Source organism: Podarcis melisellensis (assembly GCF_964234715.1).
Source record: "Podarcis melisellensis genome assembly, chromosome: 3".
In the NCBI taxonomy this organism is placed as follows: Eukaryota; Metazoa; Chordata; class Lepidosauria; order Squamata; family Lacertidae; genus Podarcis; species Podarcis melisellensis.
This window is the reverse complement of record NC_138530.1, coordinates 81,973,025-81,999,698: the sequence shown is the minus strand read 5'-3', so window position 1 is coordinate 81,999,698 and position 26,674 is coordinate 81,973,025. Positions and strand designations below refer to the sequence as shown.

Sequence of the window (26,674 nt, the reverse complement as noted above, 5' to 3'; positions counted from 1 at the left end):
TGTTCGGTCCCTGCTCCTGCCAACCTAGCAGTTCAAAAGCACATCAAAGTGCAAGTAGATAAATAGGTACCACTCCAGCGGGAAGGTAAACAGTGTTTCCGTGTGCTGCTCTGGTTCGCCAGAAGCGGCTTAGTCATGCTGGCCACATGACCCGGAAGCTGTACGCTGGCTCCCTCGGCCGATAAAGCGAGATGAGCGCCGCAACCCTAGAGTCGGCCACGACTGGACCTAATGGTCAGGGGTCCCTTTACCTTTACTTTAAAGGGTTGGGAAACAGTCTGTCAAAGGGATCAATTAAAAACGAGGCAAAAGGTAACAATGTGAGGATTCTTACATGAAATAGGGTAGGACCTCTCCCCAACCCTCACCTTTGCTCGCCGGCTTGTCTTGGTTTTAACTGCTACTCTTTTGAGTAATGAAGCCATGACGCAATGACTCAACACAGCTACCTCATAACATTTCACGACTGGGGTGGAGTGGGGAAAGGGCGTTTCCAGGCAGTCACAGGACTCCATTTCCCAGAGATCCCCGCGCACACCTTAACCCCTCCCTCCCTGCCGCTCGCTCGCTCGCTTTTATCTCCCGAATCCCGCTGCTGGCAGAAGCCACAACCTGCTTATCTGGGCGCGCTCGGGCTGCGCTTCAGAAAGGGCTGTGTGTGGGCGCGCGCGCGGCTGCGGCTGAAGCCCGCGCTGGGCAGTTGCGCCCGCCTCACCTTTCCCTCGCTAAGCCGCCTGGGCAAGAGAGAGGGGTCCGCCGGCGGTGCGCCTTCGTCCGGGTAAGAGGAGCCGCCGCGAGGCGAATGTAGGCAGGGAGAGAAGATGGTGCTCCGAGTGTTCGTCGCTTCCCTCTCGGGCTCCGTGACGGTGAGTGGGGGAGAAGGGGAAAGGGACGGAGGGAGGGAAGGCGAATGAAGGCAGGCGGGAGCCGCCTTGCGCTGCGCTCCTGAGGGGACTTCCTTGGGGAAAGCCCCGCGGGCGACTGGCGGCTGGTCCCAAGGGGGACGCTGCGTCCCCTCAGCGCCGAACCAGACGCACCAGAGCCGCCGCCCTGCAGGTGAACGGAAGGAGGGAGGGGAATCCCCGAGAAAACTGGCTCGTCACCCCAGAGGTGGAGCAGTTCCATTGAATGGAGAGCATTTCGGGTTGCCCTATGGACGCTTCTGCGTCGCTCCCCGCGGAGGGACAGCTCTCTCTGCTTTCTCCCTGCTTTCACCTCTGGCTGGCCGAGCTCTAGCGGCCCCTTTGGCACCCAGCCCTGCAGGACCTCCTGTCGTGGTGCCTGGGTTTTCTGATAAACGGGGCTTCTTTCCTTCCTACAAAAATAAGGCCAGGGAGACGAATCCTTCCTCCTTCCAACCCATCAAGCACCTCAAAATCAGCACCAGGGTTGCAAACTTGAATAAAATATTGGAGGGGGGGGAGCAGGTAAGCCCCGTCCCACGTAATCGATCACATGACGCCGTGCACCTATATTATTTGAATGGCAATGCCCATCAACTTGTGGGGGGGGGGTCAGATATTTTATTTTTTGGGGAATTGGCAAAGGGACCTCAGCCCCTAGGAGTTTGCTTCTATGGTCTGAAGCGTTGTTGTTCCCTTTGGCCTCCAGCCCTGGAGGGGCCCCATGTGGTGGTAGTAGTTGTAGTATGGCGATCTGGGTTTCTGATTTTGGGCTTCTGTTTGTGAAAAGGTCAGGGAGACAGTTGGTTTTAAGTAAAAAGGGGGAAGGATTAAAGTGCCTCAAAATCAGCACGGGATGATGAATGCTCTGTTGACTTGGAATGGGGAGGGGGAGATGCACATAAGCTCACATGGCTTGGGGGGCTATTGGATCAGCTCAGATTGCTGCACATCTAGACTGTGGTTCTATTCACATGCATTTGGGCGTAAATTGAAACTTGATGCCACAATGCACTACTGGGTAAACATATAATCATCATGTGCAGTAAGGCAAATTTCATTAAGGCATTGTAGTAGAAGACGTTAAGAGACAAAAATATTTATGTAACTGAACCAAAAAGTGTGTGCTGAAATATAATTTATACTGACACATGCAGAACTGTTGAATGAAAACTTGTTTTCTTTCCCTGTACCATAAAATATAGACTAGTGTAAGTCAAAGACGTATGGTAAATATTAATGTCTGAGTCACTGTGATCCTAACAACTTATCTCCCGCTGTTAGATTTAATTAATAATATTGACACATGATGAACACATGTGCTACTTAACCAGTAGTAGATGGCTTTAATTAATATAAAGATATTTAGGTGACTTAAAAACCTGCCTTTTAACTGGTTAATCAGTTTACATTGAGGTATGCTTGTTTTCAATGGAAGTGTCTTTTGCGTTTGAAATACTGAAGGAAGTGTAGCATGACTTGCAGTGTAATAGGCAAGAGGTGCAGCTTTTAGCTGGAAGGAAAGGCCAAGTTTACTATTCCCACCCCTTATGCATATTATGGTAACACACAAGAACGAAGACAGCCTCCTATAATAGAACAGTGTCAATTGTAACTTACAGATGTCTCAAATTTAAAGTTGTTCCCTGCCTTAATTGCCCCACCCCAAATCCTATACATGCGTACTTCATAGAATTGTTGAGTTTGGAAGGCACTACGAGGGTCATCTAGTCCAACACCCTCAAATACAGGGATTTTTTGCTCTCCAAGGGGCTCCCATGAGATTGAGTCTCATGCTCTACCAGTGTCATTTGCCACTAAGACCTTCTCAGTAAATATGCTTATGAACTACTTAAGCTGAATGAACTACTTTCAGCCCTCGTTCATGGTTCCCTAGCCTATGACCTGTGGGAACCTATTCTGCACACCATCTTAAAATAGTCCTAAATGCTCAAGAAATGCTTTGAGGTTTCTGTGTTAGCGCCAAAAAACATTTAAAGTGTCTTGTAGCACCTTAAAGGCTAACTATATATTTTTAACCATGTTTACTTAGTAGTCTGTCCTAATGAATTCAGTGAGACTTAACATCAGGTAAGAGAATGCAAGGCTGCAATACTAACTCCAGTCAGGAAAATCCAGTCCCTGGTTGCCTGGGCAGCTACAGGGCATGATGGAGCCAATGCTTCATTCACAGCCCCATCACTCATGCTAGCAGAGGTGGAAGGCAGGGTAGGTAAATGGCTGTGCCATCCTGGAGCTGGCACAGCAGTTGGGCTTCAGGGATCCAGCAGATTCCAGGATAGTACAACTACTACCAGAAATGCCCCATTTTGAAGCTTTCCATGGACTACAGTGAGGATCTTGCCAGCAGTATTTTTGCTGGCTCATTTGGTGTGCATCTATGCCAGTCAAGTGATGCACCCCAGCCCAGTGCAAAAGAGGTTTGGGTTGAAGCTTTAGTGTTTAAGGTACTGCAGGACTCATTGTTGGACTTAGGCTCTGGACTGCAATACCTTAAGGACCACCTCTCCCCATATGAACTGACCCAGGCCCTGAGACCATCATCTGAAGCCTTCCTTCATGTGCCTTCTTCACAGAAGGTCCAGAGGATGGCAATATGAGAACGGGTCTTTTCTGCAGTAGCTCTTCCTTTGTGGAATGCTCTCCCCAGGGAAGTTTGTCTGGTGCCTTCATTTAGGTGCCAGGCAAAAGTTTTCCTCCATAGCCTGGCCTGTAGCTTTTTAGAAGTGGGTGGGGTAAGATTTTTTAATGTGTTTCTCTTTCCTTTTAGTTTTAATGTATCTATGTGGGGTTTGTTGTTTGCTTGTTTATTTGCTTGTAAGTTGTTTTTGGTTGCCCTGAGCAAGAGAAAGCAACTAACAAATTTAATAAATAAGTAAACTTAGCTTGTATATCTTAGTCTGCATTCTTGCAGCAGCACCAGTTTGGTATTAGTTTGATAATTTAAAGGTCCTAGGGCCAAGCAAACTATGTCACATTGAAAAATTAAATAAATTGTCACAGTCATGTAGTAGTACTAAAATCAAATCAATATTTCTTCTGGCTTTGTGTTAGTGGTTCAAATGCCCTATATCTTTGCCTTGGTGTAATTGCTTTTTCATATAACCAGAGACAACTGCATATCCATTTCATCTTGTAATCCATTTATCTATTAGGACTGGTAATTCAGATTTCTGTAATTCTGCTAATTCTGGTATCTGAAAAGGTAATCTGATTGTAATTATTGATCCATATATCTTCTTGAGCAGACTTATTGGAGAGCTTCTCTGTAGACCATGCATTTCTGCTGGAAGACTTTTAGCTGTATAATATCTGTGTTCATTTCATCGGCACAAGGAAAGTGGAACCTCCTAATACAGCCTAGCATGATGCATATGCAGTGCTCAGTGGCTAAGTACTAATGGCCAATAACAATTATTTATCCACGTCAGGAGCTTGCTGTGTAAACATAGATTCTTTTCGGCACTTGTACAATGTACAGTCATTGAACACTAATAATAGAAGCCTTCCTCCTCCTATTACTGTCAGTTATTAGCAGCTGGCTTATATTGTAGTAATGCAACACCAACATCTTTCGGTTTTGTCACATTTTTTTTTAAAGGGTGCAGATGCTTTCTGTGTATGACAGAGGTGGGGAATCTTTTATAGCCCAGTGGACCAGATTGTTATCTCCTCTACTTCCCACAGGCAAAGTTTGACAGGTGGGTAGAGCTGCCCACCTGTCAACCACTTGATGTCACAATTAGATATAATTGTGACCTTTTTTTTTGCTGTAGGGCTCTTAAGGAAAACTCCTCAAAATACTCTCTCCCTCTGCGCTTAGAAAATGGCTTTACAGGTGCCTACAAACACACAGTCAGCCAAACCCTGCCCTTACCTGCCCCACATTGGGCATTATAACAAGACAGGTGTGGGCAGGTAGGCATGGCTTGGCCTCATGGGCCTATTTAGGCCTGCAGACTGGAGGCCTCCCTGTTACGTATGGCGTAAAAGCTAGGGTACTGTAAGAGATGGGTTGCTTAGGGCACCCTGGAGTACAAGAAGTGCGAACCTTGTTTTTCCAGCAGAACTTGAGATATGCAGGTGGAACTCCCATGATATATTAACAGTGCAATTCTGCTGGTGAAGAGGTGCTGACAGGGCTGGCAAAACCAGGGTGGAATCATGCGGGAGGATCACAACTTTACCCCCATTGGCTGCCAGCTTTTTACACCAGGAATTTCTTCCCATTGGCTTCAGTGGGAACAGGAGAAACAAAACAAAATCTTGCCATAGTGGCATGACATAGCATAAGATAAGGTGTTGTTCAACACCCAGTTGCATCACACCACCAATTGTATATGAACCCTGCATAGGGAAATAACACATCAGATAAGAAGGTGCAGTGCTTCCCGGGGCCATATATCTCTGCCTCCAAGTCACACATACCTAGAGTTCACAAAGGAATGTCCTGGTTTTTGGGGAGGGGAACTATGGAGAAAGGAGCACATTACCTAACAAGGGGGCTTTTCTGTGCACATTGCTAGTGCTTCCCCTACTAGAACCCTGATAGGTACTCTGCCACGAGAGGATCACCCTCCACTCTGTTCCAACAAAGTGAGTTCCCAGGAGAGAGTACCCCACATGGGTAAACAAGGGAAGAGGGGAAACCACTGTTTTAGTGGATAACTGCTGCAGCCATCTACCACTTCCTTTGTCATATGCAAATACTTGGTTCCTCCTCTCAGGCTTTGCTCAAGGGCCAGGCCTTCCACTCCAGCCATTGCCACTGCTGCCCAATTCACCACCACTGATGGTGTTTAATAAAGGCTGTAACAATTCCAGCTGTGTCTCTGTTCCTGTGATGGTCAGCAGATAGAGTCCTACCACCCTTCCCATTGTAATGTACCTCAAGTATTAGCATCCAGGGACAGAGGGTTCTTCCCTTGCTTTCTGAAGATCCTGTGCTTGTTGATGGTCCTTGTACAGGATGGTGAGGGGAGCAACCCCAGAAAGTCATTGCCCTTCTGGCACCCTCCCCTCTTCCTTCCAGCAACTTGTGTTACAGTTGTATCTCCAGCTGTTGGACCAGGAGAAGCGGAGGGGTTTGGGTGCATAGCAAGGTGATCCCAAGAGGCACCAGTAATTCTAATGTGAATGAACATGTGTGGCTAGATTGGATGGTGAGGCCTAAGTGAAAGCTGCCATGATGCCCTACAGTCACCATTTGCCAGTCACTTTGGCTATGTCATTGCTGAGGCTCAAGCCTTATTTAATCCCTCCCAACCTCAATTATATTCTAAGGGGAAGAGCAAGGGTGAACTCACTGTCTCCTGGATGCTCTCCTTACACTTCCTTGAGCCCTCTGCCTTATGTGTTGGGGACTAAACTTTTGCAGTAGGGTGCCTGCTGTATTCAAATTGGCTCCTTATGTGTTTCGAAACCCCAACCAAGCCGAGACTTGCTTTGGCGCTTGATTGCTGCTGTTACGTGCCTCTGCTGCTTGTTTGTGTGGCTCTGTCCATTCTTTTGAAACGCATGGGATGCCTTTGCAGGAATTTGTACACAAGGAAGTGCTGTGTGTGAGAGAGTACTGAAAATTAGCAATCTGATGCATGTTTACTTGTTAGGAAAACCAACAAAAAATGTATTGTAGCATCTCAATTTATTTTAGTATAAGCCTTCATGCATCTGATGAAATACACTCCGGCACACACACTTATACAGTATGTAATATGTTCTTTCACCGAATAAAATTAGTTTTGCTGGAGTTATAAGTCCTTGCTCATTGCTTCCTTGGAAGTGTGAAGGAAATAAAGCAACCCTTCTTGGGAATGTACGGCTGGAAGTTTTCCATCTTAACTTGTTGACACCTGTCTGGCGACTGCACATTTTTTGTGCCTACTTCTAAACTGCTTAATACGGTATTGACATTTGTTTAGCCGACTCTTGTTATCTATCTGCTGATTCTGCTTTCGGGCTAAGCTGCTGAATAAATTTGCTCCGACGTGCAGAAATGTTAGTCCTGTGTTCCCTACCAGTTGATGAGCTAATTGTCTCTGTTGAAAGGGGGAGTGTAAGCTCTGCTTGTGAACCAGCTGACAAATAACATATTTCAGAGGTTGCTGCATTTTGCTTTGTCCATTGGCATTAATGCATTCACCGAGCTGAGCTTTCCCCATTTACATTCAAAATGTGTGTGTGTGTGTGTGTGTGTGTGTAGCATTTAGCAAGTGCAAATCTCTCCCCCCCTTCCTATATTAGAAGTTTGGAATGATGCATTTCAGTTTTATTCTTTTGGTCACTTTAAAGGCACTGGAACAAAAGGTGCACTCTGTATATTAATTACTTGTATATGAATGTTAATGTGGATTAACTAGGCACTTGCAGCTGACCTGCAAGTATTTGGCTTGCTAGTTTGACACAGGATATTCAGTCTAGTTTCTCATGGTCCCATTGGCTTTCATGCCTCCTTGATACCTTCTGCCAAAGTTGACCAGTCATTAGAGCTGCTGTGCCTCTCTGTTCCCATCCTGCCAAGAACACAGTTCTGCACGAGAGTTTTCCCTAGCCCATCTTTCCCACTAATCCACCAGATGGGTGGAGTATAAATAAAATAATAATAATAATAATAATAATAATAATTATTATTATTATTATTATTATTATTATTATTATTATTATTAATTTCCTCATCTCTTTAGACTCATTTGTCCTGAGGCCCTTTCCTGCCACTGCATGTAAACAGCAGATTATTTTCCTCATCTCCCTACTATATGTTCTCTGTATTTCATCCCCATGGCCTATCTCTTCCCTTTACTTCAGCTACCCTTCTTCTAGGGTCTCTCAGTCTTCTATGCATCCTGGATTGAGAGTAAAAGGTAAAGGGACCCCTGACCATTAGGTCCAGTCATGGCCAACTCTGGGGTTGTGGCACTCATACACCATCAAATTTGAAACAACCAAATGCACTCCTTTCATGGGGTGTATACACACTACCCACATCAGCAGGGAAATGTAGCTTTTTTCACCTCCCTGTGTCTACAGGTAGTGGAGTAGACTTGCATAGCCACCTTTTAAAAAATACGATGATGTGTACACAGCATATGCTTGTAGTTTTTGAAGCAACCCTGAACTCTCTTACGTTCCTAATCCTCTCTTTTACTTGGTCAGCATTGCTGGTTCTTGACTACATATCTGGTGCTGAGATTGACAATCTGTTCCTAGTAGATAGATGTATATAATATGTGTAACATGATGCACAGTGAAAAACACATGGCATTGTTGTAAATGCAGTAGTGTATCTCCTGTGAGGTTTTCCTTCCTAGCCAAAGTTTCCTTCGCAGAAGTTGTACTTCTTCACAACAGTCTGTCAATGAACTGCTCCCCTTCCAGCAATTAGAACGTTTGCAAACAACCCAGGCAAAGACTGTAGTTGATAGTTAAAATGATATTAAAAGTGGCTATTATGTGTCACTGTCTCAATAACTCCACAATTCTACAGTTCTATGATTTTATGAAGTAGTGTGGTAACCCACTATTTTAGGAAATACTGGACTACAGGATAACACTTATTAAATATAATTGTGCTAACAAGTGAAAAAAGGGATTGTATGAGTATGTGTATTATTATTGTGTATGCATTTAATTATATATAATTAACTGCATACATGTAATACAATATAAACCCCCCCCCCACTTGTTAACACAGTTACGGTATATTTAATAAGAGTTGTCTTCTACTCAAGCAAATCCATGGTCTGTACACCCTTTTTTTTGCTAAGATTACAGGTTTGAGCATAGAAAAATGTAATTTTCACAAAACAGAATGTTAGGTTAAAGGAATTAATGTTGAGTATAGTCAACATTCTGGATGTCATCTGGTGAACCTGCATTTTTTGAAATTGAGGAAATACACATCTGCTGTATTTTTGAGAAGGACTGATGCACCTGTTATCTTGCAAGCAAAACACAAACTCACACCAGTGATTCTAGATGTGAGCAATATAATGTATATGTATAACATTACAATAACTCCTGGGCTGCATTGTTATGCTCATGGACCAAAATGCAATTTACATCTGAGTAAGCAAATACTGGTATATGTTCCCATTTATTGTAGTGCACTATGTTGTGCTTCTATCTTTGTCATTTTTCAGACTGGAGATACGAGTGGAAAACACTCACTAGATTGTGCTTTATGGATTACTTGCTGTGAATAACCCATCTGTAAATCTCCATTTTCTGTCTTCTGAACAGTCATTAACAATGTATGTGCATACAGACATGTCCTTCATGAATTGTCATTACTAAAGACATTTCCCACTTACAACAGCCAAGAGTCTAAGGAAGGATGTAAAAGGCGCATAACAGGCATTAAGAGAGCCTCAATGCTATATTTTTTAAAGAGGCAAAAGGATTGCACTGTGTTATAAGGACTAGACAGATTGTGCCAGCTTGATTAGAGGGCAGTGCATCAAACAACGATCTTTGCAAAAATCAACCTCCCACTGCTGGTTTTTTTTTTTAATGTTTAAAAACTGGAGAGCATATTGCATGATAACATTCTCTCATCTCCCCACGCCCCAAATGTGTGGCACATTAGAAGTTAATTGAACATCTGCCTGGAGAAGCCAGCAGCTCTCCTGTGATGTACATAATGATGCGGTTGCCATGGCAAATAGCCACCGAATCACTGATTTTCGCCTTTCTCAGGCCCCCAGCGGGGCTTCTTAACGGAGTATTGCTCAGATGATCCCAGCATATGTCTCAGCTGAGTCAATGGCCTGCTGGAGAAACGGTTTTTATTGGCTGTTGCCTAATTTCGCTCCATAACATCAACCCTTTCCCTTGAATTCAAGTTTAATTATTTGTAAGGAAACAAGAGAACCTGCCCTTTTCAGTTGAGGTGTCAACAGAGGCAAATTGGTAGCATCATGTAACCCTAGAAAGCTAGAAAGCGATGACAAGGCCACTTAACCCACCCTGCGCTTTAAGAGTAATCCAGAATAAAATTGCTTTGGAGTGAAGTTTGTGCAACCTATTGCGTCCAGAAATTCTATAGGTTCACAGAATAGTAAGATATTTAGGCATAGCCCATTGGAAACATTCTTCCGTTTCCAGTGAGGGGCTTCAATGCAAATACAAAAATTGGACATCTTCAACCTGTTTTTAAAAGAAAAAAAAATCTAATTTCAATCAGTTTAGCAATGAAAAAAGCTCTTATATATCAAACATATTGTTGGCATCCATCTGTCTCAAGAGACAATGGAGTGTGCGTCTGGGGGTGAAGTCAAATTGCTGCTTTAGCAGCATGCAAGGTTGCATGGGATGCAAGGTCCTGGGTTGCCCAGATAACAAGACCCCCCTCTTAGCCTTTCTGCTGTGGAAGGCAGAGCAATAAGTTTGTCACCAGCTTGGCTGCTGGAGTTGCCGGAAGGAGGCGTACAAGGTGCCATCCAATCATCTTAGCGATTCCACTCTGGATTTGTTTAGTGTTTACTCCTTAGCCGTTTCTCAGGGAGATACTCTTTTTTTTATCATAACAATTGTAATCCTCTCAAGTCATCTTAGAGGTGGCAGGCTTGGGGATTTCTGTCTTTCTCCTCATCACAACCTTGCAAGGTAGTCTAAGCTGAGAGGCAGAGGCTGAAGATCACGCATCATGAATCCATATTCAAATAGCAAAGATGCCTTGTGTTGCTTCCTTCAGTTCGGCAGTGACGGAAGCTGTACTCTTCTCTTTTATCAAAGCATATTAAGGCCCAGGCAAGATGCTAGTTGCGTTATCTGGCATTTAGACAGGATAAGGTGAACAGTTTACAGTGGTACCTCGCAAGACGAAATTACCGTATTTTTCGCTCTATTGGACGCACCGGACCACAGGACGCACCTAGTTTTAAGAGGGGGAAATCAAGGAAAAAAATTTATCCCCCCCCCCAGCCCCAAAGAGCAATGGACAGGCTGCGCGCAGCCTGTCTGCTTCTCCCAGAGCTTCTCTGGGCTGCGGGGGAGGCCCGGGTTCCACCCCCCCAGCCCCAAAGAGCAAAGAAGCCAAGACAGCGAGCGGGATCCATAGCCGCACAGCCTCTCCAGCCAGGAGCTAAACCTCTCCAGCGCGGCTAAAGAAGAAGACAAGGCAGCAAGCGCGATCCACCGCTGCCTTGGCTTCCTCTTTAGCCTTGCGCAGCATCTTTAGCCTTGTGCCACGGGATGGATCGTGCCCACTGTCCACCAGGGCTGGACTAGATGACTCCTGGGGTTCCCTTCCAACCCTGCAATTCTATGACCTCAGAAGGTGTTGGGGGTCTCCACCACTGGAGGCTTTTAAGCAGCGGTTGGGGGACCATCTGCCTGGCGTTCTTTAGCTGTGATTCCTACATTGTGAGGGGGCTGGGCTAGATGACCCTCGGGTGGCCCCCCAACTCTATACAGTCCTATAGTTCTGCGGCAGGAGATCCAAGCCACTTCACACAATGCCCACTCCCAATTTTCATCAGAGAGACACTGGTTTCAGTGTCTAGGTAGGTACATCCCTACCTGCCACACTTCCCCCACCCCACTTAAGCTGAGGGAATTTCTGCCCAGAGAAGCTCCTAGGTGAGGCAAGGGTTAAGATCTACCTCTGGTGGATCACGGAGAGGCGCGCAAGGCTAAAGAGGAAGCCAGGGCAGCGAATGGGATGGATCGCGCTCGCTGCCCGGCTTCCTCTTTAGCCTTGCGCAGCCTCCCCCGCCCGGCTGGAGGGGCGCGCAAGGCTAAAGAGGAAACCAGGGCAGCGAACGGGATGGATCGCGCTCGCTGCCCGGCTTCCTCTTTAGCCTTGCGCAGCCTCCCCCGCCCGGCTGGAGGGGCACGCAGGGCTAAAGAGGAAACCAGGGCAGCGAACGGGATGGATCGCGCTCGCTGCCCCGGCTTCCTCTTTAGCCTTGCGCAGCCTCCCCCGCCCGGCTGGAGGGGCGTGCAAGGCTAAAGAGGAAACCAGGGCAGCGAACGGGATGGATCGCGCTCGCTGCCGGCTTCCTCTTTAGCCTTGCGCAGCCTCCCCCGCCCGGCTGGAGGGGCGCGCAAGGCTAAAGAGGAAACCAGGGCAGCGAACGGGATGGATCGCGCTCGCTGCCCGGCTTCCTCTTTAGCCTTGCGCAGCCTCCCCCGCCCGGCTGGAGGGGCGCGCAAGGCTAAAGAGGAAACCAGGGCAGCGAACGGGATGGATCGCGCTCGCTGCCCCGGCTTCCTCTTTAGCCTTGCGCAGCTTCCCCCGCCCGGCTGGAGGGGCGCGCAAGGCTAAAGAGGAAACCAGGGCAGCGAACGGGATGGATCGCGCTCGCTGCCCCGGCTTCCTCTTTAGCCTTGCGCAGCTTCCCCCCGGCTGCAGAGGTTGCGCAAGCCTTTTCTAGAGGAGGGAGAAGGGACTGACTGGCGGTGTCTCTCCCTTCTCCCTCCTGGGGAAAAGCCCGCAAGAGCCGCGTGAAGCTTGTGTGGGGCTCTTGGGGGCTTTTCCTGCCTGCCTCCCCCCTGCATTCGCTCCATAGGACGCACAGACTTTTCCCCTTAGTTTTTAAGACGGAAAAAGCGCGTCCTATGGTGCGAAAAGTACGGTAATTCGTTCTGCGAGTTTTTTCGTCTTGCAAATTTTTCGTCTTGCGAAGCACGGATTCCCATAGGAATGCATTGAAAATCATTCCCACAGGAATGCATTGAACGTTTTCGTCTTGCGAAGCAAGCCCATAGGGAAATTTGTCTTGCGAAGCAACTCAAAAACCGAAAAACTCTTTCGTCTTGCGAGTTTTTCGTCTTATGAGGCATTTGTCTTGCGAGGTACCACTCTAGTGATTTATTCCCTGAGGGAACCAACAGAAACAAAAAATTAGAAAGCAGGCACAGCCAGTTAATAAGACACCCACGGCTGCGTCAAGCACGTCTGCCTGCCTTATGTAATGAGGTTGCAGACAGAGAGTCCTGAGTGCTGACACTATACTGAACTAAATCCCAAATACCATTCGTTCATATCTTGAGTCTGAGTGTGGCTCCATCTTGTCTGCCTCTCTTCACCCCTAGCTACATCAAGTGGAAGTATATGGTGATCTACTCATTGTTCAGATAGGTTAGCTAAGCCGTACTGGCTGGCGCTAATGGGCGCTGTAGTCCAAAGTATTTTCAAGGCATGATGACGGTGTCTTCAAGGCACCAGGCTGATGGGTTAGTCCTGTTCAGTGCCTCCCTTGTTGTCACATGGCTTAGGTCAGCTTCTCTGAATTTGGATGTAGCAGGGAGACTTTTCTGCTTGTGTCTAAACCTGCCCATTGATTCAGAGAATAAAAAACCTGTGGGGAAAAATAGAATTTAAAATTGGCCATGGGAATGAAAGGCTGCATTCTTGGGTTCAATAGTTGTACTTAAGAGACCTGCATCGACAAGAACATTTTTTGCCTCCCAGTTCTACCATCATGGGGTTGTGATTGGGGGGGGGGGATGCAGGAAATCCACCACACGTAAAAGCCCTGTTGCTAGAAATCAATTGTACTGCATGTCTTCAAAGTAACTTTATCCCACTAACTTGGTTTGCATAGTGTCTTAGCAAACAACTAAGTTGCATCCTGATTTTGTTTTGTTCCCCCTGCCCCCCCCCAATCCCAGATAAAGAAGAGGCAGCAAGACATTGTACGATTTCTGGAAGCCAACAAGATCAACTTTGAAGAGGTGGATATCACCATGTCGGAGGAGCAAAGGCGATGGATGTATAAGAACATTCCTCAAGACAAGCAGCCTGCACAAGGCAACCCGCTCCCACCCCAGATTTTCAATGATGATCAGTACTGTGGAGTAAGTAACTTTTGAAGCTTCTACCTTTCTCACCTGAGTTAGCTTTGGCCATCCTCATCTTTGTGAACTGCATAAGCACCACTGGTTTTTCCTGACAACTCAGAAATCGAGAGAATGACCATAGTGGTACTTTGTTGTTGTTACCATCCTGCATTGGTAGATAGCATGGCAATGAGAAATACCCTATGCAGAATGGTCAGGGTTAATGCTCAACTTTTGATCTGTTTTTTGGTATTTCCTACACTAACAATTCTGCATTTGGATCCTAAATGTTTGATCGTCTTTGTCTTGGAGCCATTTGCATGCTGCTTTGGGAAATTTCTAGGGCAGATTATTGACTCATTCCATTATTCAGTATCATCATTAAAAAGTCATTAAAAAGAATATTAAAATTGTTTGTTATTTCTGGTACCAGGGTTGTTTTTCTTCTGTATCCGAAAGGTTTGGGTTACTTTCTAGCCTATTGCTTATTGCAGGCAGAGGCAAACTTGGCCCTCCAGATGTTTTGGGACTACAACTCCCATGACCCCTAGCTAACAGGACCCAGTGGTCAGGGATAATGAGAATTGTAGTCCCAAAACATCTGGAGGGCCCAGTTTGCCTATGCCTGGCTTATTGGCGACGTGTTAGTTTTAATTCCTAAGCAAGTTTTTTTGGAAGGCTTTTTCATACAAAATTTGTCAGTGAAATTCTACTCAGCATTGATCCAGAGCAGATTCCAATGTATAGTTAGCAGAGTGAAAACTTAAAACACTTCACAGGATTCCTAAAAAATAGATCAGAGTCAATTGATATTTCATCCAGCAGAGCTTTACTGCTACTGAAGTCAAGTGAGCACAATGGTCACAAATCCAGTATTCAGGATTGGCACTGTCCATAAAAAATCCAGTTGCAGCAGACTTAACTTAAACTTACATTAAATTATAATAAGTCTAAACCTTAACACTGTATACAGAACACTACACCAGAGGTAAAAGAGATAGAAAGAGAAAGTGAAGCCCAGACTCATTCTGGCCTATTACAGTGGTACCTCAGAAATTGAACGGAATCCGTTCCGGAAGTCTGTTCGGCTTCCAAAATGTTCAGAAACCAAGGTGTGGCATCCAATTGGCTGCAGAAAGCTCCTGCAGCCAATTGGATGCTGTGTTGGACATTCGGGTTCCAAAGAACGTTCACAAACCAGCAGAGCCACTTCCGGGTTTGGGGCGTTCGGGAGCCGAAACATTTTACTTGCAAGGCGTTCGGGATCCAAGGTACGACTGTATTATAGTCAGCATGAGCTTAACAGAAAAAGATAAGAGAACCAGTTTAAGCCAGCTGTATTCAGCTTCCCTGAAGAAATAACCCAAACATCACGAACCTTCTGCTTGTTTCTTTCACACAGAGAGGCTTCCAGGACCTTTTTGAATAAAATAGAATAGGAAATATCTCTACACATCAGATCAATACTTTCTGCACTAAGAAATGCCAACTGGCAAAACTGTGGTCCTGAAGTGGTTTTGTTCTGCAAATGTTTTTTTTTAAATAAGATATTTATTAAAGTTTTCAATATTAATACAATAAAAAGAAAATCAAAAAGAAAAAAGAAAAATATAACAAAAATACAAAACAGAAAAAACTTAAAAACACACAAAATTTCAATAACTTATTTTTCATTAACTTATTTCCCAGACCTCCTCATACCTCCCTTTTTTGTATTCCAATTCAATTGTTAGTTCAGCAAATCCTTATCTATCTATATATATTTAACCTACTTCTGAACCCTTTTTCCATATTGTCTTATAACATTACAGCTGAAAACCACTTAATTTCTATCCGATATCATTCTAACATTCATTAATCTTATAATATTTCTGTAGATAGTCTTTAAATTTCTTCCAATCTTCTTCCGCTGACTCTTCTCCCTGGTCTCGGATTCTGCCAGTCATTTCTGCCATCGTTCTGCAAATGTTTTAACACTTACCTTGTATGAGTATCACACACATGCAACCTCTTTGTTAATAATGACTTCATTATCCCGCTCACAAGGACTTGGCAGTAACTGGGCTATGGGATGTGTATTTGAACAGAAGACTCATCTGACCCCCCCCTCTCTCTCTCTCTCTCTGTGTGTGTGTGTGTGTGTGCGTGTTTGTTTTGGGGTGCGGTTGGGGAAGGACAGGATTGTTGAAAAGATCTTAAGGCCTAACCTTCAAAGCACGACCAAAACCATCCGCGTGTGTGTGTGTGAGCTGGGTTTTTTGTTGTTGTTGTTGGGGTTTGGAGCTAATCTTACTAGTGTTTGTGCAGAAGTTGCTGTGTCCCCATTGGATTATGATTGATCAGCAGAGTTGACCCCAGGCTTGTGGGTCATGCTTAAACACCCACAATCCTTGGACTGAGCCAACATCTGGAAATACCCTTGCACTATTATTTAATGCCAACATAATGGGACGGTTCTGTTAATATATCCGAGTTCCCAGCATCTGCTTTAATCTCTTTCTAGTTGCTTGATTGTGCTGTGTTTGCAATTAAGTGTAATGAGCACCTGAGCTTTGAAAATTGATAATTGAAAACGGAAGCCTCAGTCTTGTGATGGTGGGGTCATGAGTAATCTAAATCTGATTTACAAAGTATTATTGGTGGTTCTGACTGTCCTTGGAAAGCAGCCACGCTCTGCCCTTTCTTGTTTTATATTCAGTGCAGTCTGTGCTTGACAACCTGTTAACTATTTCTGCAATTATGGGAGCTTTCTTTGCCTTTCTGTATGTTTTCAGATGTTGTGGAGAAGGGTGAAGCAAACCTCTTTGCATATTTTCTCAATTGTTGAGCAAGGACCCTGAAGATGGGTTTTTGCTGAAGATTTTTCTGCAGATATAAGAGTAAAAAGGAACATCCCCTCCCCTGTGTTCATCATTTTGCCCCTTCATTTCTCCCTGTGCATCCTCATCAGTATCAGTTTTGATTTATCACCTGCTTTTCACCCTAGGGTGTCAGGCAGGGTCACAACAATTTAAAATACAACATTAAAAACAAATTATATAATTACAGTGTGTGCTTGTGCATGCATGATTAAAAGAGAGAAACATAAAATCATGCTCTGATACATGCTTTGAACACTGAGCTCAAAGGTGATAGTTTTACCTTTTAAAGCTTGTCACTGTTCTATGTATTTATGCAGTTCCTGCACACACACATACACACAAAATCTGCAAGGCATGATTGAGAAATCCTTTCAAAGTGGCTTAATGATCTGTCTCTTCTGGCAGACAGCCATGGTAATTTAGTTACTGCAAGGAGATGCAAAACTATACTTCATTTATCAGGGATGCTTCCTGGGTGACATTTTAAAGACAGCAGGTGTACTCTCAAGTCACCCGCAAATCTGTGTAAATGTGATGTGAAAATGAAAACACTCAGCACAATAAGCTGGGTTTCTCTATTAGGTGAGGACCAGAATTCTGCTCTTGAAAATGCCAAGGAAGGAACTGTTGCTTCAGTAGGGATGCTGTTATACCTGAATGCTCATTCATGGATGTTCCTCTTGTAGTTCTTGCATATAGACCTGTGGCCTGCCAGATAGTGCTGGGCTGCAATACAATTCCCATCATCCTTGGCTATGCTGGGTGCAGCTAATGGGAGCTGGAGTCCAGTAACACCTGGAGGACCACAGGTTTCCCCACCACTTATGCTAGGTAAGTCAGTAGGTCCATCTCTCAAATTGCAAAAGGGGACAGAGAAGATGGTCAAGGGAACTGAGGCTGAAAGCACTTTGCTTAAGGCAAACCAATGAGTTCATGGCAGAAGTAAGATTGAAAGCCAGAGAGTTTCTGATTTTTGTAGCTCAGACTCTCATCCACTTTGCCATATCACCACAGCTAAATGCTTCCTTAGCTAAATCCTGGGATTTGATGGAATCTCCCCTTTGTGCAATCATTTTAATTAAAAGGAAGCCTTCTTGTTTTGATGCTGTGCAGTGATAACAGGATCTAAGTACAACTTTTCCATCCTGATATTTTGGGATCTTGGCTTCCACATATTAACTTCAGACAAACTTTGTTTGTAGCTCAAAACAAACTTGGACAACGTCTGCATGGTTCTGCCTAAAGGTGTTTGGCCCATTCGTTATGCTTTGGTGAGATCTCTGTGTGCTGGGGCTTGTAGAATTTGGGTCCTTCTGCAGATTTCACATCAAAGACAGTTGTCTTACTTGCCGAACCCTACCTTCCTACTTATCAGAGTTGTAGGCAGGTAGGGTGGAGAACAGAATGAGGACAGTTCTTAGGACATGAAGCTCTTCATAGAATCATAGAGTCAGAAAGGAACACCCCCCTGCAATGCAGGAATCTTTTGCCCAAAAGGGGGCAAACCCTTGACACTGGAATAAAGAGTCTTGTGCTCATCCCTCCCCCTATTTACACCAAAAACAAATCAGGATATTGCATATTCCCAGCAAATACTTTCAAAAACCTTCGAGAGTTTTTGTGAATACTCAAAAAGAATGCTTACGAAACACTCGAGTTTCTTCCTGAGGCCGTTAGTGTCAGTTTTTAGAATCAAAACCATCGGGGCATCATTAATTAAAAAGCAAATAAGCACCCTTGCCTGTTGGGGATCCCTCCATCACATTATTTTGTGTATAATGTGATACTTGCTTGAATAGAATAAAGAGAAATCAGCACAACCTTCCTTACAAAATGGTTTCCTTTCATGTAAGAGATAGTGGTGGTGTGTCCATGTTGGATACTTGTTAAGACCAGCTTTTGTGTAGGAACATCTTATTGGAGGTATTAGAAGTTCACTTAACATTCACTTGAAGGAGGGGCCCTGTTGAGGATATGTTACCCCCGCTGCAACCCCCCACCCAGCCCCTGGCAACAGTGCTGATGGAATGAAGTGGTTGGAATCTTCCAACAGTAGCATCAAAAATATTTTTCAGTCCATGAGCTATATGCCTTCATGGGCCACCTTCCAGGAGCATGCTAGTGGTGGCCAGAGCAGTGGATGTGGCAATGCCATGAACAAGTCAGAGGTTTCTACACAAACATGCATATCTCCATCCTCCAGCCAAATAAGTGAGGTAAATTATCACAGTCAAAGGACACATTCCAGCCAAGGAAGAAACACTTGCAGGGAGGTCCTGGAGCAAGTTCATTGAGATAGTTGACCTACCATGAGTTCTAAGGTTCCACTGCAGCGTTCTGCTGTTGATCCTGTTAACTAGTCACTTGCCTGAAGATTTTCAACAGTTAACTGAATGCGCTTGATTACTGTAGATCCTATAAACTGACAGTACAATCCCCAAAGAATATGAATATATTATTTAACCATGTGAGGCCTTTTTCTTCAGGGAAGTTTACAGCAGAATATCTTGCTTTCCTTTTAGATGTCTGGAACACAAATTGCTTCTTGTTGGCTGGACTCCAGTGAATTTTGCCTCTGTTGCCTTTTGGAATTCAGATACCAGCCTGAGCCAAAGCTCATCAAACTTAGCCAGAGTTTCCCACCACATACCCCCCTGTTCATATGCTGCGTCTTGCAAGTAAAGTGGCACAGCTGTTGGGTCATTATGTGTGCAAGTTGCATTTCCTTGGCAAATTGTATAACGCTACTGCAGTGAATACTTCTTGAGCTCCCGGGGAGAAGCTAAACACATTCTCAAACTAATTTGCATGCTTTTAATGTAATTAGCAAAATAACTCGCATGCCCTTTCCATTTGTGCTGCAGGTGGTACATCTCATTTGGTGGGCATATTTCACTTAATCTCATTTCCTTCAGGAGATGGTCTGAGAGCACATGATACAGCCACTTTGCAGACGCTAAGCAGGGCTGGGTCTGGTCAGTGCCTGAATGGGAGACCTAGAAACCTCTTGTACACCACCTTGAGTTCCATGATGGAAGAAAGGTGGGATAGAAATGTGTGCAAATACATTACCAGTTCTATGTGCAAATAGATTAAGTCAGTGCTAGGAAAAAGTGCCTGGAAAAACTATTAGAATTTGGAAAACATAATGAACTTAACTGGCTTCCTTATTCCAAATGGTTTAATACTTTCTCTTGCTTGAATATATATCTACAAATGTGATATTTTCTACTTCTTTTTAAAAAATCCAAATAGAAAAAGTTTGGATTCTAACAAGGCATGCACAAAAGTGTTGACTGAGATCTGTTGAGAGGTTCAAGTGGTAATCCTAAACATGCTACTTTGCATTTATAAGAGCTGTGGATACATTATGCCCTTAATTCTTACAACAATCTTGTAAAGCAGATCAATGTTATTCCTTTGTTGCAGAGAAGAGGCTGAAAGTAGGTTAATCTAAGGGCAAACTTCATGTGCAGAAGGCTCCCTTGCAATATGGTGCAAGAGTAGAGAAAATTTGTGGGACAGAATTAACCCTTTTCCTACCAGATGGTTCTTGCCAGGTCATTTTTAAACACTGTTTGCATGTATACAGCTACATTCCAAAAGTAGAAGCAAGGTGGGAAATGACCTCCGGGACATTTGTAGGTGAGAAGAGTTGGGTGCAGGATTTTCAGATTTTTCTCTAGCATGTACCTCCTTTCTCCACCACCCCACATTCATGTTATCTCAGCAAAAAACAAGTTTGAAACATGTAGCTCCATCCTAAAGCAAGGTTGTGGCTGAAGCAAGGTCTGAATAGGGGTTTCTTAAGTAAATGCAGGTTGCAACCCCATTAAAGGGTCCCAGATTTTGGAATGGCTTCTCCAGGGTTGTATGCTCAGTCCTCTTACTGCCCAATTTTAGACATGTAGTGAGCTGGTCTTAGGTACAAATAGGGTTTCCTGAAAAAAGAGGATTGATGAGTAGCTGCAGGATGGAATTTTTAGCCCAAGTAGTTTTCACATGATCAGTAGTGAATGACGTGTCTTTTGTTTCTTTAAGCTTTTAACAACAAAGCCCCTATTCAGACCATAAGGTTCTTAGCAGAATGCTAAAGCAATAGGTTGCAAACAAAACTGAAGGGTGCCGTTTAAACACACACAGAGGTTTGTCAAAATATCAACTCCTGAAAGCAGTGCAAAGAGAGCTTTCATTTGTAATCCCACAGAATCTAATTGCTCCCTAAAGCCAGGAATCTGGCCTTTATTGTCATTGAGACAGTGATATTAATTCTTTAAGAAGTCAAGGGGTTTGCTAGCTGGCTCTGAATAAATTTATTGATATTTCTGTAAGAAAAAAAATTAATCAGCTATCCCTTGCCCATTTTTTGGGGGGGGCAAGATATGAGGTAAACCTGCTATTGATTTATTGAACTTTTGTTTAGAAACCTGCCTTAGGAACAGGTGGCTCTTAGCTATACATTTTGGTGTCGCCTCAAGTTATGTTGCAATCTTGTACAAACTTGCCGGCCTGGGAGTAATCCCCATTTAACTCAATGGGGCCTACTTCTGAGTAGGCGTGCATAGGACTGAACTGTCAGGTTGTTTTGCTTTCTTCTTATTTTTTTAATAAACTATTTAACTTTTAGGCAATTTAACCAGAAATTGCAGCCTCTACTCCTTTTTTCACGTGAAACTTGAAACTAAGCCAATAGCTGAGAAAGCTGCAGAACCTGTTTCTGGGAAGTAGGCCTGAACTGTGTGTAGGCTGTGTACTGCGATGCTTTTTGGTGGAATGCCAGAGCTGTTTGCTTCTTACAATGAACATATGTAGTTATATTACTGTGAATTATTAATCATTATCTCTGCTTCCACTCAGGGCAGTATGCTCGATGAACCAATGATCTTATTAAGTTCATCTGATAGACAGCTCTTTATGCTCCTTTGAATTGCTTTGATGGTGCCGATCATCAGGTGGAATGTGGCCTGGGTTTAACTAAATTTATTCTCTCTGCCTCCCTCCCTCTCTCTCCTTTTTCCATATCAATTACAAAGCAGGACCGAGAACACACATTCTCAAATGATGGGTAAACTGGAATTATCCTTCCATTACTATAATAAAGTTACTCCTTTATATACCAGTAAGCATGATTATACTGCATCTCTGATACAATATCAGTGGGATGAAGTTCTAAAAATAACTTACCTTTCCCCCCCTCCCCTCTCTCTAGGATTATGACTCATTTTTTGAAGCCAAGGAAAGCAACACCGTCTTTACGTTTCTTGGGTTGAAACCTAATTTGGCATCAAAGGTGAATATTTCATGATATGAGGCTTAATGAGATTCAGCTTGTAGTTTTCAATGTATATTTTCTTTCTGGAATAGACGGCGTGTTCTTTGATTTGAAAAATGAATAAAAGGGTATGGGATGTTTTTGGCAACATCTTAGCTTGAAGCTAAAATAAGCACAATTGGTTATTTTTTCATAATTTATAAACACTTAAAGTCACAATGTACTCAGTTAAATCCAAGTAGTGTAATTGATTTTTAATTCAGCTATTTTTTATAATTCCTTTTTAAATTTAGGGTTTGATGCTAATAAAATATCAAATAAATTGGTCCTCATTGAAACACGTGTATCTCCTACTGTGTTGCAAACTTACTGGATTTCCTGGGAATGTTGCCAGACCAGGTCACAGTTTGCTTTGGGTGTGACGTGGAGTCATAGTTGGTTCCTTTGGCGTCCTCTTAGTGAGCAGATAAAGCTTAGAGCCTATTCCTATGAGGCACCTTTCCAGGCTCTCTTAACTTGTTTGGCCCTATTGACCATTAGTGATAACCGTCCTCCATGCTATCTTTTAAAAAAATTGGGATTGGTATAGGGGCAATTGAGGCTCAGCTACACAAACTATGATATGTAAGCCCTATTCATGAATTTCCTCCTCCACCCACTGTTAATCACACGGAAGAGGAAGCAGAGAGGATGACTGCAATTTCCCTGCTCCTTCTATCCCATTCCCAATCATTTTCCATTAAATGGTGGGTGACTCTCTATACCACTGCTGGGGAGCCAGTGGCCATGTACTACAATCCCCTTCATCCTGTTCCTTGGCCATGCATGCTGGGGCTGATGGGAGTTGCAGTTCAGCGAAATCTGGAGGGCCAAAGCACGAGCCTGTTCTTCTCATGTAGGCTTCCCATGTGCTTTTGAAGGGTTCTAAAATGCACAGGGAGTCTGCATGAGCAGAGCAGGTGTTTCTAATTTCAACTCCTGCTGATAGTTTTTGTTTAGAATACCTATTTGTCATGTCATTGCTGAAATTGTTTTTTTTTTTTAATGTGTATTTTGATGCTTTATTGTTTTAATGTTGTGTGTGGTTCATCACTTTGGAGTAATTTTTGTAAGGTAAAATAAGTGTTTGAAAGAAATAACTATATAAATGTTGGTTCTTTTTTTTTTAAAAAAAAAACAGGAGTCGGAGCCTTAGAAAAAGTTCCTTGAGGATTCGGCAAGCACATTGTCTGGGTGAATGAAATTCTTGATGTCCAGCACACAACAGCTTCCGTAGTGGATCACTGTGATGCACACCAATATGCACCATTAATATTTTGTTTGACACTGAAAAGATGAAATAAGACAGTGGCTACAAAGACGGGGTATATGGTGATGGTAAAATGGTAATGATTGGGGGGCTGTCCTTCCTTTTTCCCTTTTCTTATTGCAAACATATCTGTGGTGGATGCTGGGTACCACTGACCCTAACAGTATCTGATGCCACATTTGAGACATTACTTCCATTCTGAAAGTGACAGGTGGGTGTGTTGAATCTGATTGTACAGTGAGCATTGTCAGAGTTTCAGATGTTTACTGCATTCTGAGCTGAGAGTTAATGGCAGGTGTAACCTGCTGTTCTTGAACACAGTTAAATGCTAAAGTCAGCAGTGTTGAGCTGCAAAGACACCACTCCAACAGAATATGTGCTAATTGTGCTATTTGTGCTGAAATGTGCTTATCGTGGTAGATGTGGCCTGGTGTTATCTTTCTACTTGGAAGGGGCAGCAAATCGAATCTCACATCTCCCCTGGTTGGTATTTAGCAGCCAGTTCTTAAAACAACAGCCATCTTGCATTTACTTCATGGATTGCTTTGAGTTGCAACTTGATGGAAGAGAATTAGCTGGCAAGTAGATTCTAAAATGAGAAGCTGACAAAATGGACCTTACCTCTTGATGAGAACACCAGGCATGTCTGCCATTTTGAGCTACATTACATGCATCTGCCAAAAAAATGTTTTGTATGAATTATAGATTTTCCCCTACCTTACAAGCATTGATATTACTTAAAAACCCTATTGCTGTCATTGAGATTAATTGTAGAACAAAGGTTAAAACCTGTAGTGTGCCATGTAATACAGTATAATCAGAGCCTGCAAAAGCATACAAGCCAGAACCTTAAGTAGATTAATAGTTCTATTGCCTTAAAAGTGGAAGGGTATTGGGGGGGGGAGGGTTTCCTAAAGAAAGAAGCATTATATTTTTGCCTGGAAAATGTATCACTTTACATAATAGTGCTGGGTTGGACTGGTGTGTTTAGCGTCTTCCAGTTCAGAGTCCCAAATAGCTATACTTGGCAGTACGGATCGCCTATTCTGTGAACCTGTGAGGCATCTAAATGAAAAGTGTGGGACCAAACAATAGCAGCACAATCCTATGCATGTCTACTCAGAAGTGAGTTAAATAGGTGCATAGCATTGCAGCCTAGCTGGGTTTTAAAAGACCACTTATCAATTGAATATTTATTGTTTGAAGTGCAAGCACCCCCTGGAAAATATGGATGCTCTGATTTAAAGCTCGCATGAGGTGCGCGCAAGTCTGTCCCAGATCCAAGACAAAGTTTATAGTCAAGAGAAAGTTAATAATCTTACCAGTGGAAGAAGCTGGTTGTCTCTTGCTTGACTCTCGTTCATTTTAATGGGCATTTGAGCATGACGAAAGCCCTCTTCAGGCATTCATATTAAGTGTAAACATGTGACGGAGGGCTGCAACGATGAGCCCACCCTGCCCAGTCACTGTTACCACGTGGAGAGAGAACGTACGAAACAGGGAGCTTCCTGTTAGTTCCATGTGCCACAGCCTTGACTTTCTTGCTCCCCAAAGGGCAGGAGAGTCCCTGTTCCATCTGTTTCTCCCTCTCCAACACACAGGGAGCTATGAGAGCAGGATCAGAGCTAGGGCACTCATCCTTGCAGTCTGCCTCACCTGTTTACACAGGATACGAAGACCAGAATACGGCTTTACTAGCTTTGGACTGGGGCTAAAGCATCACATACTTGTTGTGGGAGTGAATATGTCACTTATAACCCCCATTTGCTAGGGCTTCCTTTTTAATTTTGATCAGGGCATGTTCCTTGTGTGCATATTGGATCCTCTGTATCAGGGCAGTAGAATAGTTCAGGTGTTGGTCCTAAAAGTACTAAAGGAAAAGGAAAAGAGGAAGGTGCTATGGAATCTTTAATGATAAAATCACAAATGATTATAAAGCAGGCATAGGCAAACTCGGCCCTCCAGCTGCTTTGGGACTACAACTCCCATCATCCCTGTCTAATGGGACCAGTGGTCAGGGATGATGGGAGTTGTAGTCCCAAAAACATCTGGAGGGCCGAGTTTGGGGATGCTTGTTATATAGTATTGTATATGAGCCCTATTTTGTTACTCATAGCTCAGGGAAGTTTTGAAAGCAGTTTTTTTGTTGTTGGGGGCAGAACAAGTCTGCTCTTCTGGGACGTGTGGGATGGCAGCTTAAAAATCCACTGTGCTCTATCCATTCCACCAGGAGCATGCAAGTCCTTGAGCAGCTCTTTGGAGTCTAGTTAATTTTAATTATAATGGCGTTTGCAATAAGCTGAAGGCACATCATTTAAGATGCCTTAATGGGTTTTATGTGGGGTGTGTGGGTGGGGGGAGTGTATTCTTAGAATGCAAGATTGGTTCAAAAGGTGCCCTGTTTTCATGCCTTTATCAGCTCTATAAATTCACTGGTGAATGCTATTTGATTTTTAATTCAGAGTTTGGCTTTCATTTTTATATTAAAACTTTGTAAGGTGCTTTCTGTTCTTTCTGTTTTATTTTCATTATATTGCAGCCTTCTGGTTTTCTTTATGTAAAAGAACATTAGAATGCATTCCTTTCAGTTGGTGGTCAAAAAACCCACTAAACTCTCATTTATTTTTATCTCTTTCTTGTCCTGCCTGTTCTGTTGTTTCCCAGCCCCTCCTAGGATGTGCTCTTATCAGGAAAATTAATGTGGAAAATTAATCTATCTCCATGGGAAATATTCCAGTAGTTTGAGGCTAGCTTTGATCTGTGTAAAAATATACCCTCCTCATGTGATCACCTGATATTATTAATTGTGATAAAAAGTATTTTTTTCCCATGCGCAGTCACATCTGACAAAAAAAATAGTTGTGTTCATAAAAGTGGGCCACATCCTTTTAAAAGCATAAATCAGTGCAGCTCTGTTGGAGGAGCTAAAGTTATCTTCACTTAAAAGCATGCCAGACTCAGAGTCATCACCATGTTTCCTCAAGTTGGGAAACACTATGATTTGGAAGAAAAGAAATTGACCCAATTATCAAATTCTGGACCAGCCAGTTTTGCTGCAAGGATTAGCTTTGCCTAAGGCAGGGGTGGCTAGTCCATGACCTTATGGAATTAGCCCCAGCCGCTATGACCAGTGGTCAAGGATGCTGGGAAATGTATTCCCAACAACAAAGCCACAGGTTCCTTATCTCTGGCATCAGATCTTAAGCAGATGTCCCCTTCCAATTTCTCTGTGGGATTAGCACTGATGGAGGGAAAGTGAGTCTCACTAATTCAGGTGTTCAACTCTACTTTTGAGCACAAAAGCTTGCTGGATCAGGTCAGTGGCTTATCTAGTCCAGCACCCTCTCCTCATAAGGGCCAATTGGATGCCTGTGGAAAGCTCAACAGCAGGACCTTAGCTTTCAGCATATGAGAAGAAGGCAGGAGAGGGACAAGTGTGCTAACTCTGTCTTTGTCCCCATCCCACCCTAGTCCCCAGGGGTAAACAGAGAACCTTTCTCCTGTGCAATGTGGGACCCTGCTCATG

General features: G+C 43.7%; 1 protein-coding gene and 1 long non-coding RNA gene across 2 annotated transcripts in view; one reads left to right on the top strand and one right to left on the bottom strand.

The window, feature by feature from the left end:
• Window positions 1–581: 581 nt before the first annotated feature.
• On the top strand, window positions 582–25,649 carry SH3BGRL2 (SH3 domain binding glutamate rich protein like 2). Its single transcript, XM_081904949.1, has 4 exons — window positions 582–866; window positions 13,539–13,724; window positions 21,777–21,857; window positions 23,020–25,649. The coding sequence occupies exons 1-4, from the start codon at window positions 822–824 to the stop codon at window positions 23,032–23,034; spliced, it is 327 nt and encodes a 108-aa protein (XP_081761075.1). The 5' UTR covers window positions 582–821; the 3' UTR covers window positions 23,035–25,649.
• Window positions 12,726–26,674, bottom strand: part of LOC309366388 — a 49,868-nt gene continuing 35,919 nt past the window's right edge. Inside the window, exon 2 of the long non-coding RNA XR_014166677.1 lies at window positions 12,726–13,225. This is a non-coding gene — a long non-coding RNA (uncharacterized lncRNA). The remainder of the gene's footprint in view (window positions 13,226–26,674) is intronic.